Source organism: Anthonomus grandis, chromosome 16, assembly GCF_022605725.1.
Source record: "Anthonomus grandis grandis chromosome 16, icAntGran1.3, whole genome shotgun sequence".
NCBI lineage: Eukaryota > Metazoa > Arthropoda > Insecta > Coleoptera > Curculionidae > Anthonomus > Anthonomus grandis.
The window spans coordinates 6705040-6719135 of record NC_065561.1 but is presented as its reverse complement, the minus strand read 5'-3'; the positions used below and the strand labels follow the sequence as shown (position 1 = coordinate 6719135).

At 33.7% G+C, this 14096-nt stretch overlaps 2 protein-coding genes across 2 annotated transcripts in view; one reads left to right on the top strand and one right to left on the bottom strand.

Moving 5' to 3' along the window:
* The window catches only part of LOC126745643 (division abnormally delayed protein), a 415201-nt gene that overhangs the window by 160506 nt on the left and 240599 nt on the right, over positions 1-14096 (top strand). The window lies entirely within an intron of this gene.
* Positions 1994-3203, bottom strand: LOC126745645 (cuticle protein 8-like). Its single transcript, XM_050453580.1, has 2 exons — positions 3108-3203; positions 1994-2716 (listed from the first exon to the last, which is right to left on the bottom strand). Exons 1-2 carry the CDS (start codon positions 3114-3116, stop codon positions 2072-2074), a joined length of 654 nt encoding a protein of 217 aa, XP_050309537.1. The 5' UTR covers positions 3117-3203; the 3' UTR covers positions 1994-2071.

The following is a 14096-nucleotide window of genomic DNA, read 5'->3' as shown; positions in this document are numbered from 1 at the left end:
CTAAGGGCAAAACCCCGCAAAAACCACAGTACTTGTCTTTAAAGAAAGGAAAAAACTAAAGCCTATAAGAGACCTAATGTTCTTTTGCGAGTACCTGCGACTCGAAGAAGAGGTCAAATACCTAGGGGTGACCCTGAATAAGAAACTTAGCTACAAGAACCACGTAATAAATAATACAAGGCCACGAAAACTCATATGTACTGTAAGAGAATGTTCGGCATATCATAAGAACTATTACCAAAAATGAGGTATACACAACAATGGTGAGATTTATCATTACATACGCAGCCTTAATGTAGTGGCATGCGGCAGAAAGGAGAACTGTTATTTAGACACTCAAAAAAATACAAAGAACAGTGTGTCTGGGTATAGCAAGAGCGAAGTCAACAACACCGACTGCTGCCCTAGAAAACCTGACAAGGCTAATATCAGGAGCAAAAAGGATACTGTCGAATGGCGCAACAATCATAACGGAAGTTAGACACAATGGTAGTAAAAATGAATAAAACCAAGGTCACACCTAGATAAACCCTTTGTAATAAAGAAGGGAAAGGGACCACTGGGAACAGAAGTTAGTCGGCTTAGGCAAGGAGGCTACGCAGTATGGTATACTGCTGCCATACGATCGAAGATCGGCGTACAAGAGGATGGGCAACAGGGCAGGCAACTCTAGCTGAACCTGGGCTTGGAAGCAATAGCCTTACAGAGAAATATAATAGAAGGCCAGACCTGTATCCAACTAATGAGAGAATAGGCACCAAGAGGCCGAGGTCAACGACTGTACAAAACTGCTTGAAGGATCTCGCTGACCTAGCCAAAGAACAAAACACGTCAGATAGTCTTATCACAGAATATGGACATCAGTGCTGCAAGAAGCGCAATCCAAATTACAATGAAAGAAGCCAAAAATTTTATAGGCCCAGAACCAACATGCTATGTCAGTGATAAAACCTGGAAATTGGATATAAAACACTGGTTGAAACTTAAAAAAACATAAAAAAGACAAGGCTGGAACTCTCCAAACAACTTTTGGGCTGCCTGCTTTTTAGGAAAGGGGAGAACATACTGGGTAACTCGAGCCAATAACTGCGAAAGACACACTTCACTCTGCAGCAAACAGCTACGCAGACTCGGGCAAGTGGATACACCGCTATGTAGAGTTTGGGAAGAAGAGAAAGAATCTACTCTTTACATTCTATGCTTCTGCGAATGATTTAACCAGACCAGAGCAGCAGTCCTGGCCAAAGCCAAACTCTCACTAGAGAGGATGTGGTTACGCCACTGGGCAAAATATTGGACCTTAATAATTCAAAAAAGGAGTCCATTTTTATCAAAGAGACCTCTTAATAATAAATATTCAGAGATTGATGGGACACAAAGCTTCCTAGAAACAACAGAACTAAACATATAGAAGTAAATCTATGGGGAACAATAGGACTGCAATAGAGCAGACCGCAGTGCAGGGAAGCACTTGGTCCCATCCAGCTGGGAAGTTTAAGTGGGTAACTGTGCACAAAGTCCCACACTACCAGGGGTTCACCGACAGTATATTCACAGTAAATCATTCACAAAAATTATAATATATTTTTGTCTAAAAAATTTTCTTGAAAAAAAAATTAAATATTATTGGATGCTTTATCATAGCTAGCTTATATTCGACGTACTCGTCTACAAAAATACTTGATTATATTTTAGTTAAAATGAAACTCGTCCTATTAAAAAATTATTGTTTTTCATGACATATTAATAAACAAGTTTTGCATCATCTGAAGAATGATGCCCTTGTCTTTCAAATTTAGCAATGAAACCGTATCTGTTGTCAAAGTACATACTTGACAATTTTCACAGTACCAAAAGTTTCGTGAAGGTATTACTGATCAACAATATGGTTTTTATTGTAATTTTATGCATTAAATTGCAACACTTAATTTATATGTTTATGAAGTGTGCTGAAAATTTATTTAGAAATATTGTGTTAATAAAAATTCATATATATTTTGTAAACTGGAATAATAAATACTTCTTTATTTCAATAAATATATACAATAACAACCCTAAAAAAATATTATTCTTAGTGATGATAATAGGCTGGAGCAGGCGCAGCAGCAACAATTTTCTTATAGGCTACAGGAGCTTCAGTGGGATGTCCTTGTCTTTCAACTACAGCATTGAAACCATGGCCATCATCAGAGTACTTGACAATTCTGACAGTACCATCAGCTTCGTGAAGGGCGTATTGTCCAACAACGTGGTCTCCATCACGATGCTCCTGCTGGGAGTGGAAGTCACCGGTATGAGCATCTTCAATGTTGTAAGCGAACTCGTATTGAGCTGGGGCGTACTCCTCCTTATGGGCATCATAAGAAGCATACTTCGCTACAGGAACGGCGTATTTCGTAGCAACTGGTAAAGCGGCTACTTTAGCAATAGGTGCGGCGTAAGATACTGGAGCTGGGGCATAAGAGTATTTGGGGGCAGTTTGGTAGACTGGAGCAGCTGGTAGGGCAATTTTGGCTACTGGAAGAGCTACTTTAGCAACAGCTGGGGCGGCATAATATTGTGGCACCGGGGCAGCAGCGTATTTGTTTAGGTGTGAAGGAGCTGAGTCGATGTGATGAATGGAATTATGATTGTCGTTAAAAGATGAGTAGGAAGTAGCTTGGTGGTCTACCGGAACTGAACTGGCGAGAGCCAGAACGGCACTGACAATGAAGATCTAAAAGTACAGTTTTTATTGTAATTATATGCAATTTGTACATATTTTTTATTTAAGGATACATCAAGAGTTTTTTAATAGTGAAAAAAAGTTTTTTAGTAGTGAGTAGAGAACACTTCAATAATTAGGAGTTTAATTCAATAAAAAGAGTCGTCATTAACCAATTGGAATAATTGAAATAAAATATTTAAGTTGTTTCAAATTGAACTTATTCAAAAATATTCATATGTTTGACAAATGAAATATTATTTAAAAATGTAAGATTTAGTTATTATATCAAAATATTAATACTTGTTTAAAAAACTAGTAATCTATCCGCTATCTCATTTTCATGCATAATAAAAATAAAATGCCCAGGACTAAAATTTTACACAATTTAATCAATACTTACTTTGTACATTTTATGAATGGAAGTTGTTGCTCTTTGTGAGGACTCGACTTGTACAGTGACTTGTTTAATTCTGCTCTAGTTTTTATACGTTTTAACACCCCACCTAACGACTCTAAAAATACGCCTTTAAATTACAATTAATCGTTAAGTAACCTCTAATATATTTGGACATATCTGCATCATATTATTTGACCCCTTTTTTCTGAATTACATTCAAGGGTACAAGTAAAAATTGTATCACTTTTTTTAATATTAAGGATAGCCTAGGGCGGTCCGCCTATACCAAATCAATTTTATAAATACTTTCAATCATATCAAAATCTAGGTGAACATATCAAGGTAGAGGCTCGTTATATAACAACAATTATTATACTTTTTAAATAAATAGTCTTGGATTATTAGTATCGCAGTTTACATATGGTCATATTACAATCGTGTCCAATAAAAATTACACATATTTTCTAGTGCCATATGTTTAATTTTACAACTAACCGATTGTAGCTTGTAATATTTAAACTGATTGACATGATTTACTTCCATTGAATACAATCAATTTTACATTATATCAATTAAATCCATTAACAACTTTGCTATAAAGACAGATTTCCTTATTGCGTTATATTATTTAGGCGCCGCTTTTTATCTGTTACGGTACACAAAAAATAAAATGCCTCGTGATTTAATGCCTGATATCGTATAGATTTAAATATGTAAAATAGGGGAACAGATGGAGAAAATGGCTACTTGTGTGGCCAGATCAATGAAAAAGAGGATCAAGATTTTATGCCGTAAGACCCGCTAAAATGGTGGCAACAACCTCTTAGCAAATCAAAGAAGATAGCCACAGCAACGCGAAAGTAGGCCTTCCTTGCTTTTGCTTCGAGGGCTTTTCACGATTTATTTATTGTTTATGGCGCCCGTGTATGATGTGTGGGTAGTAATACCGTTAATTATGGTCCGAGATATTTGACGTAAAAGGTAAAAATTAATTTCTTTTTTTCTTAATTTATGCGAAGGATGTATATTATTCAGGAAGACTAAGGCCTTATGATTAGGTCCCATAATGGTATGTTTTTTATGAATGTTTCATGAAAAATTTTAAAATTAAAGAAATCTATTTTCTACTTTACGGCAAGAAGGTAGTCCCGCTACATAAAACAAAATTGCCAATTATGGATAGAAATAAAAAATGCTCAAATCACGTGACTGGCTCTTTTTTATTGGCTGCTATAATTACCAATTACTGTTATACGTACAGTTTAAAAAATGTAAATTACGAATCCAGTATCTATAAGACAAATCAGCTTTTACAAAAATAATTAGGGATAGAATTTTTGTTATCACATCGCAAGCAGCACATCATATATTATGACTATTAAATATATTTTTAACGATTTTTTAGTAAATTTTTGGTTTTAGTATATCTATCAACCGTGGCCATAAGGTTAATTTATTAAACTGTAGAATATACGTATATCATATAGTATTCGATTTACAAAAGAGAGAAAATTACGGCATTAAAAAAAATTGATAGTGAAACGGGGTTAAATTGATCATTTCGTTTGTAAATTTACTTGTAACTCTTTTGATAACTGCGTATCGATATTAAAATTAATTATAAATGATTGTGTATGGATGCCGTAAAAGGATTTTGCAATCGTATCTGCTCTAAATTTAAAGTTGTTTAAAAAAATGCCAAAATAAGGTGTGATCAATTTCATACCAAAAGGGAGGTAACTTTGATCAGTGCCATATAATTGTATTCTTCTTGCAACGCCTTAAAATACATTATAAACAATTTAACCCCCGCTTAAGTTCATCAATCCGTTTAAAAGTTACAGATAATTCTAGGTTTTGGGGTGAAATTGATCACTTAGGCGAAAATTGATCAGTCATAAAATTGGTTATTTTTTTAGGTAAAATAAAAAAGAAACATTGCAGTTTTTTAATACTTTATTAAAAACACTTGTTTAAAAATACAAAAACTTATAAAAGACATTCAAAAAGTAAAGAAACAAATCTTCTATTAATAGATCGAAGCAGTAATGCGTATAGTAAGGATTTACATCTCCTTAATATTTACTGCTTTTTTGAATTGATAAATGATTTGACCTTTGACGCATTCAGCGGCAGGTTCTGGCAAAATAGCAATTATATCTGCCAACTCTATGGAAAACTCGTTACCTTCTTGTGGTTTAAAAACAGTTTTTCTTCCATCGACAGATTTTAGTCCCAGAACTTCAAATTCGTTTTCATTGAAATTTTGAACTGTAGCTATGTAACGATAGCTAACACTTTTTTGCATGCCCCCCAACACTTTAACCAATAAAAATGTCCTAATTTTGATCTCACTTTGACTCACTTCCAAATATATAATTTCTTCGTTTTCCTGCAACTGGATAAATAGATCGTTGGCGGTCATGTCATCGTCGGAATTATCATTTGTTATAGGCTCTTCAACGTCGCTGTCTGAACTGTTGGAATCATTTTGGGCTATCACACTTTTCCCTGGCTGAACATCAAGTTTTGTTCTCTTCTTATTTCCTCTTGTTGGAGCATTTGAAAATCTCTGTTGTTGTAAGTAATTTACCAACACGTTCTGCGCTTGGTCTTGATTAAAATCTTCTCTAGGCAGCTTGTCTAATACTCGGTTTGGATTTAAAGGGACTATGCCACTTGCTTCAAAAGAAGAAATAAGATTTCGTTTAACCGCATGAGGTATCTTATCTCTGGATAGTTTACTATCCATTGTCACCAAGGTTTTTTTGCAACAAATGTGGGAAATCCTTTTTGTCAATTGATGAATGTATGGGATACGTATTTTTCCATTCTAGCAAGACTTCTCTCCAGGCCATTTTAAATGGCCTGAAAAACCCTACGTCCAATGGCTGACATAAATGTGTCGCGTTCTTTGGCAGGCATACAAATCCAATGTTATGTTCTTCACACAGTCTAATAACTTCTTCTGTGAAATGTGAGGCTAAGTTATCGCCTATTAGATTTTTTCGCCCTTGCTGTCTTTTGGCATGTGGAAGAAACGCAGACTTAAACCAGTCATTAAAAGTTTCGGCGTCCATCTACCCATGTGACGTTTGGTTGTATCGTGGTCCAGCTGCACAGCATCTATCTATGCAACAGGGTTCTAATTTTGGTCCTTGTTCAGTCCACTGCGCCCACATTTTTTCTGCTCGATAAATTACATATCGTGGCAAAAGAACTCCTGCTGCAGAACCACACATCATCACTGAGGTTGTAGATTTAGTAAAATTGCACACTCGTTCAAGGTATTTTACTCCACGGGAATATATTAGTTTTTTACGCCCAGGATCGTCAAGCAAATTAGTCTTATCATAATTTGTATACGTTGCACGACGGAATACCATTTAAAGTTGTTTTAAGGTTTTCAAAATATTCAGTTAATGTTTGTCTGGAAACATCAGCACGAGCCCTTTTAATATTAGCCTCTGAGTTATTACATTGTTATATCTTTTTAACAGCGAAAATACCCAATCGGTACCGGATAAATTATCCTTAAATTTTGCCACTGAACGACCTTGGGTATCTAGCAGGTTTTTTGTCATATGCCTTAATCTGTTAAATTAAGAGGAAACCCCCATTCGCCACAAATAATTGAAAATATCTAAAAATTGATTGCTCTTTATTGGAGCTAAAAACTCTATATCTATTATTTAAGGTCCCTTAACAAATCTTGAACCATTTTGCAGCTTTGCGTAAACTCCACCCTTCATTTATGACCTTTTCTAACGCTTTTTCTATGGACTCTTGACCGTAGTCTTTGTACCTTCGTGCCCCAACTTTTCTCTTATAAACTCTCGGCATTATGTCAATATTCTAAAACCAAAAATATTATTATTACTAGTAGTACTATACCCTTAAAATTATATAAGCTTTACAATCTGCTGACCAATTTCACCCCATTCAGTTACTCAATTTGACCCCATTCAATAACTCTGAAAATTTGACAAAATGCGGCAACGCCGCAAACTTCATTTTGAGGTTATAAAAATACAAAATATTCAGGATACTAAATATATCACGCATATATCCACAATTTACATGTATTTTTAAATGGCAGTCAAATTTTGGAAGGTTATATTTTTGTCTAAATATTACTTACATGTTTGAGAGCCGCAAACTCCAGAAAAAACGTTTAACTGACAAAAAACATGCACATGGATCACTAGCTACACTGAATACGATTTTTTACCGAACAGAAACAATCGGCACTTAATATGCGCGGGAAATTTAAATGTAAAATATTTTTATATGGTGATTAAAGTCGCCCCGCGAAATCAAATTCACCCCATTTCACGGCACAAGTTTTACATCGCTAGCCAATAGTTTTTAAATAAAAAATATTGGTATATTCATTAACCGTATATGGTCAGGATATATTTATTAAAGTGTAGAATATACGTATAATATATACTATTCTGTTTACAAAAGGGAGAAAATGTTGGCATTTAAAAAAATTTACAAGGAAATAATCCCGTTATCTGTTTAGGACACGATATACCTTTCCTACACGTATATATCTTATAATGTAATAATGAAATATCATATACAAAGAAATCTAGAAAAGCTATTTGTTTAAATTTTAACACCCCGTAGATCCGAAAGTAAGACGTTTAGAACACACATTCATATAAAAATATAATATGCTTACTTTTTGTTGAAGAATCACACTGTAAGGTTTGTCGGTAGAGCTCCTGGACATTCGGTATAATATACCATAATTTAACCTTAAATAGATACTTTTATTACAAATTTCATATCAACAATTGTTTAACGAATTAAATAAAGTTTTTATACTGGTTTTTTCTATGACTAAATATTAAACGTTTTATTGATGCAAAGTATATTTATTTATTAAACGCATTTTGTAAACCTCTTTAAATAGTCAACAATATACCATACTTAAACGTTTAACTTTTATGAAATAATAACTATATTTTATTAACATGTAATAAACCTTCTTGTTCAACATAAAAATAATATTAGGTTCCTCAACGTATATCTCGCGAACATTTTATTTGATATTTATCGTTGAAGTTCAGCTAAAAATATACACGTGGTGTAAACCAAAAATAAACGATTAATTAATTATCGCGTGTTGCTTGAGATACCTAAGATTTTGTTTAATTTCTACAGCAGATGTTGGAACGTCTCTTGATATTACTGTGAAAACTAATAAAACTCGACAGCGAAAAGAGAAAATACCAAATCGGTATATACCATAAAAATGGTTCTTTATGGATATAGACTTTTTAAGGAAAAGAGGGAATGCACTTGGTTATTGGAGACACCAATGCGCACTGAATTGAAAAATCTGATAAAGAAGTTATTATATTTAACATAGCCTTATATTATTCATTCTCAATTAATATTATTAATAGTTTTTTTGTCAAAATAATAATTGGTGTCAAATAACACAAAAAAAAAATTCAGTTTAATATTAACTATGAGCTAGTAAAAATTAAGGGCAGTTTTGTTTAAAAAATTACATGTTTCATTACGAGTTATGAAAAAGAATTTCAAAACATTTTTTTTAATTTATGAAAAACCTAATTTTGCCGTAAATTTATTTTTTGAATAATAAATTTTTAACTGATAATCAAGTTGTATGATATATTTTCCCAGCAGTTTTTTTGTAATTAAACAAATTTGAATATCATACGTTATAATTAGAATATGCGCCAGGGTAAAGTAAAGTTATAAAAAAATATAATTAAAGTAGGTTCATCTTTACAGCAAAACGCAGATAAAACTATTTGCCGTAGGATATCCAGTAACAGTCAAACGATACACTCTTGGACGTCTATTTGGAATCCAAGTATGTTTGTCTAATATTATACACATAAAGCAATTTATTCTTTATTACTTTCGTCTTTTTTCTTGCACCTCTAAACCATTTTTCATAGCTGTCTCTGTCAGCTACTTATCGCTTTAGACTTAGACTTACGCCGGAGCGACGTTTTCCATTTGTTCAAATTTATTTTATAAGACATGGTTCTATTCGAGAAACACATCAGGCATTACGTGAGTTTTATGGTGCTCATAATAGTCCTTCAGAGAGATTAATTCGAGAAACTGTTAACAAACGTATACCTAACCTTTTTTTTACTAAACAATAAGCATTCCGTAAGACGCCGTACAGTGCGCACGCAACAAGCGATAGCTGCTGTGTAGCACAGTGTTGATAATGATCCAAATGTCTCAATTCGTCGTCGTTCTCAACAAGTGAACTTATGTCCATCCACTTTACGAAAAATTTTGCGCAAAGATCTTGGATTGCGAGCATATAAAATTCAACTTGTCCAGGAGTTGAAACCTCAGGATCATCTTTTGCGCCGTACATTAGCTGAATGGGCGGAAGGAAAGATTGCTGCTAATCCACGATTTCATATGAAAATTTTATTCAGTGATGAAGCACACTTTTGGTTAAATCGCTACGTAAACAAGCAGAATTGCCGAATTTGGGGGGATGAGAATCCACGAGCTATTGGCGAAAAACCATTACATCCAGAAAAACTAACCATTTGGTGCGCTTTATGGGCCGGTGGAATCATTGGTCCTTATGTCTTCAGAAATGCTGATGGTCAAAACGTTACAGTAAACGGTGAGCGATACAGAAACATGATAACCAACTTTTTTGTGCCTCAATTGGAAGCCGTTGCAGGCATTGCAGAAATGTGGGTTTAGCAGGATGGTGCCACGTGCCATACAGCGCGCCAAACAATTAATTTACTGCAAGAGACATTCGAGCAATGAATAATTTCAAGGAATGGACCTGTAAACTGACCAGCTCGTTTGTGCGACTTGACGCCATTAGATGATTTTCTTTGGGGCTATGTTAAGTCGCATGTCTACGCTGATAAACCCGAAACACTTGAGCACTTGGAAGCCAACATACGACGCGTGATTGCCGAAATACAACCTGCAGTACTGGAAAGAGTGTTTGAAAATTGGACCTCTAGATTACGCTACGTACGCGCCAGCCGTGGCGGTCACATGCCCGAAATGATTTTTAAATATTAATGCCAAAAAAAATTCTTTAATATAAAAGCAAATTCGTTCATATCAATAAAATATTTTGTGTTTAATTTCAGTTTAAAGTTCTCCGCCTCTAAAAAAACACCGTTTACTTTATCTTTCTTATTGCATAACTTTCAAACGCATTGTTTCTTATTGCATTGCCATAAAAAAGAACAATTTTAGAATTTGAGTCGCATCTTCGATACGCCCTTCCATACTGGGATATATATTGTGCGACCCAATTTGAGCGAATTTTTAAACTACAAAAGAGAGTTGTTCGTTATTTACAAAGACATAAGGGACTCTTTTTCCAGAATTTTTCAAAAAAAATAAAATATTATCTCTCACTTCTTTATTTATATTAGAATCCGTTTGCTTAATATACAAGCACTTACTAGTAATACTAGAAATACCATCTCACAACGACCTACTTAGGAATGATTCCTATCTTCCAATTCGATCCGATCTCAAGATTTATAGTGTGTATTTATGAGTATTTATGTTTTACGTTTGATTTTTTTGTATGTTTTTTATTATAATAAAGCAGATAAACACTACCGCTGGAACCATATAATATTACATATGCGTATACTACTAGTACTAAGATAACAAGTGTCTATTATTTTACCTTTGATACAGAATGAAATTCACTAGACAGGATACTAATAACTCCATATTCAGACTTCAAATATCATATAGCGTGCTGATAAAATTAACATACTTATATTCGGAAAAGCAAAGCTAGCAAACTATCTCAAATCTAATATGAACGAACAATCTAAGGGCAAGGAGACGTATTAAGTTTCCAAATTACATTAAGCATTGACATCCGTTATTCTCCGTCTATTATAATGACTGCTTTTTGAAGAGCTTGCAAAGTTTAAATAATGTATACAAGACAGAACTATTATTGAAATGAATTTTTTAATATTATAATCTTGCAAATAATTGCATGCCATTTATTTTTTACATATGATTTCCGATATATGCGCGCCGCGGCTAGAAGTTACATCCTTTTGATCCTTTTGATCAATTCCAATTTTTCACTACTTTTGTCAGGGCCTAAATTCTTGGGAAGGCGTATTATATTACTTTTAGTTATTTCTATTTGATTTTAATAAATGTACATATATCTTGTCAGGATGTATTACAACAGTATACTTTTAAACAGTACCAAAACGGTAAATGTACTTACATTAACTTGTAGTGTATGTTTTGAATGTATAAGAAGACAAAATGATAGATGGATTGCTTATGTCAGGATTCGAAATCATTGATAAGAGATGATACGAAACTACATACCTAAAAAGTAAAAGGTACCTGTGAGCAAATATATTACCCTAGTTATTGTGAATGTTAAAAGATAATTAACATTCACCATAACTATAGTATATAGTAGTGTAAAATTTGGGTATTTTTAAATTAAACTTACGTGAGTATTGACAATGCAATTCATTTAGCGAGCTCCACCATATATACAACAAGAGATTGAGAGTACCATAAAACAAAAATGTTTACGATTTACTGTACTGACCCATCTAATAAAGATTAAGTTTACTCACCGGGGAACCTCGGTCCCCTTGATTCAGTCATGCCAACAACCATCAATATAGTTACTTTATGTTTGCTAATAATTTACATATATATATCTTCTTTGTTCGACGACTAGCTAGTGTCCCCTAAAAAAGTTAAGGCTACCCCAGACGCTCCACTGCCGCTAAGCAGTAAGCATCTCAACACTCGGAAACTAAGAAAGATAACATATACCAAGATCTTAGAATCCAAATGTGTCAATCGAGAAGACCAGTGAGGGCTCTCTATAACTCACAAGACCAACTCGAAGGAACTGCGCGCTCAGAGGGCATCCCTGTCGATTGCTACACAATATACCACAACCTGGTAATACCTCGCTAAACAACGACAAACTCTGGTATACCATAAAACTCTAGCCATGGACTTATACAACAACAATATAAAATATTACTTACATGTCGACATGATTAACCTGTGCAAAAAACAATCACAACCATTCTAATATCCACCTAGTGGACAAACACCACCACACCTGGTCAACTATGACCACTATACATGGCTCTTTATAAGCCGAAGTGCTAGCACTCACTGCCTCTTTTACTTTTGTGGGCCTCTCTTAATCTCTGCTTATTTTATTATTTATGTTTAGGGTATAGATTTTCAAGGATGTAAGATAATTCTCGGGCGATTGAGACACTTTTAAATGAATACAGGGTGTTTATAAAATATAATTAATTACTTTAGGATATTTTACAGTAGGTTTCCACAAGGCCATTTCAGGTTTATAGCCCCTGTATACAATGCCATAAAACTACCAATAAGACTAACATCCTTCAAATTTTAGACGTCAGTAGACGTTGTTAAAGACTTGTCCTCCAATTAAGGTAGAACAAAACCTGATGTCCAGCATTAGAAATCATGTTGATGGGATTGTACTTTTATTCTACTGATTATGATTAAAATAATAGGAAAGACATAAGGTAAAACATTGCTCAGTGAAAACTGTCACCTTTATAATTTGACAGGTATTAATAGTTCAATAAAGACACTAACCACAAATACCAGAAAAAAGTTAGAGGAGAACAAGTGACCAATGCTGCGCGACTGTTTTCGGGTAAAATTACCGTCAAACTGAATTCTAAACAGGATCATATTAAAAATATTCCTTACAAGAATCCTGGTAAATATCTGTCACCGCCTATGCCTTTGAGTCAAACAGTCAATTTTAATGTGTGTAGTGATGATTTGTTAGCAGCTTCAGGATTGTCTTCGATCTTTTTTTTAAGTTACTTCTTGATGAAGCTATTTAGCCAAAAATACCTTGATCATTCAACACAATTCTTTGATAAAAATGCTTATCTTCGGCCAGATCCAAGCATTATCTTTATCAAGTCATTTGGCTTTAACTCTTGCACAAACTGTATTTTATATACACGAAAAAAAAATCGACATTTCGGCATCTTCTTCAACACTTCGTGCTACAGCAGCAATATTTGTTTAGGTATGCACATTTCGTTGCCTTCTGATGATTTTGAATCGAGAAGAGTAAAATTAGAGCAAAAACGGTCAATAACAACTCGAATTACTTAGATTTTTTGAAGTAAACTTCTACAATTAAGAAACGTTGTTCAGGCGTTAAATGACTCATGCTGTATTGCCAAACCTTATTGAACAGAAATGTCAACGCAGTTTGACACTGACAACTATCAAACCATAGATTTTTTTTCAAGATAGTTTCATGTTATAATACTAGAAATATATTTAAATTAGCATGAGTATACAATACAAATATTAATAGGCAACATCTTTTAATTTATAGCTTTTTATTTATTTTTATATATTAATTATTGAGAGAAAAATCATAATTAAAGCATAATCTAAACAAAGTTAATAGTGCTGGTGTAATTTTGGAGTCATTTAGCTTGCCTTGGCCAGTGTTGATCTGAAAATTTGAATAAAATTTCATTATGTACAAGGTCTACGATGGCTGGTCTATCAAAATCGGATACTCTTTATTTTCATATTTTTTTATGTAGGTACAATATAATGGATTTTTATTTTAGTAAAATTGTACAAATTAATTGGCAACCCTAAATATTGTTAAAAGAATAGGTTTATCAGGAGACTCCGTAAGACAGGCAGCAGAACAAGTAAACATGGTACTTGCCGACACGTGTTTTTGCTTTTTGACTTCTTTAGGGCAGGGCAACCGGAAAACTGAAAGAAAAAGTAAAGAAAACAAACCATAAGGGACTACGAAGAACATCAAACAACCAGTTTGTTTAATCAACCCTAAAACTTAAAGAAGAATGAGATTTTCAGAAGAAAATCAATATTTAGTTTTAAAAATCGAAGAAGAAAAGACATAAAGGATCACTAACAGGAGCAAACAACCAATTT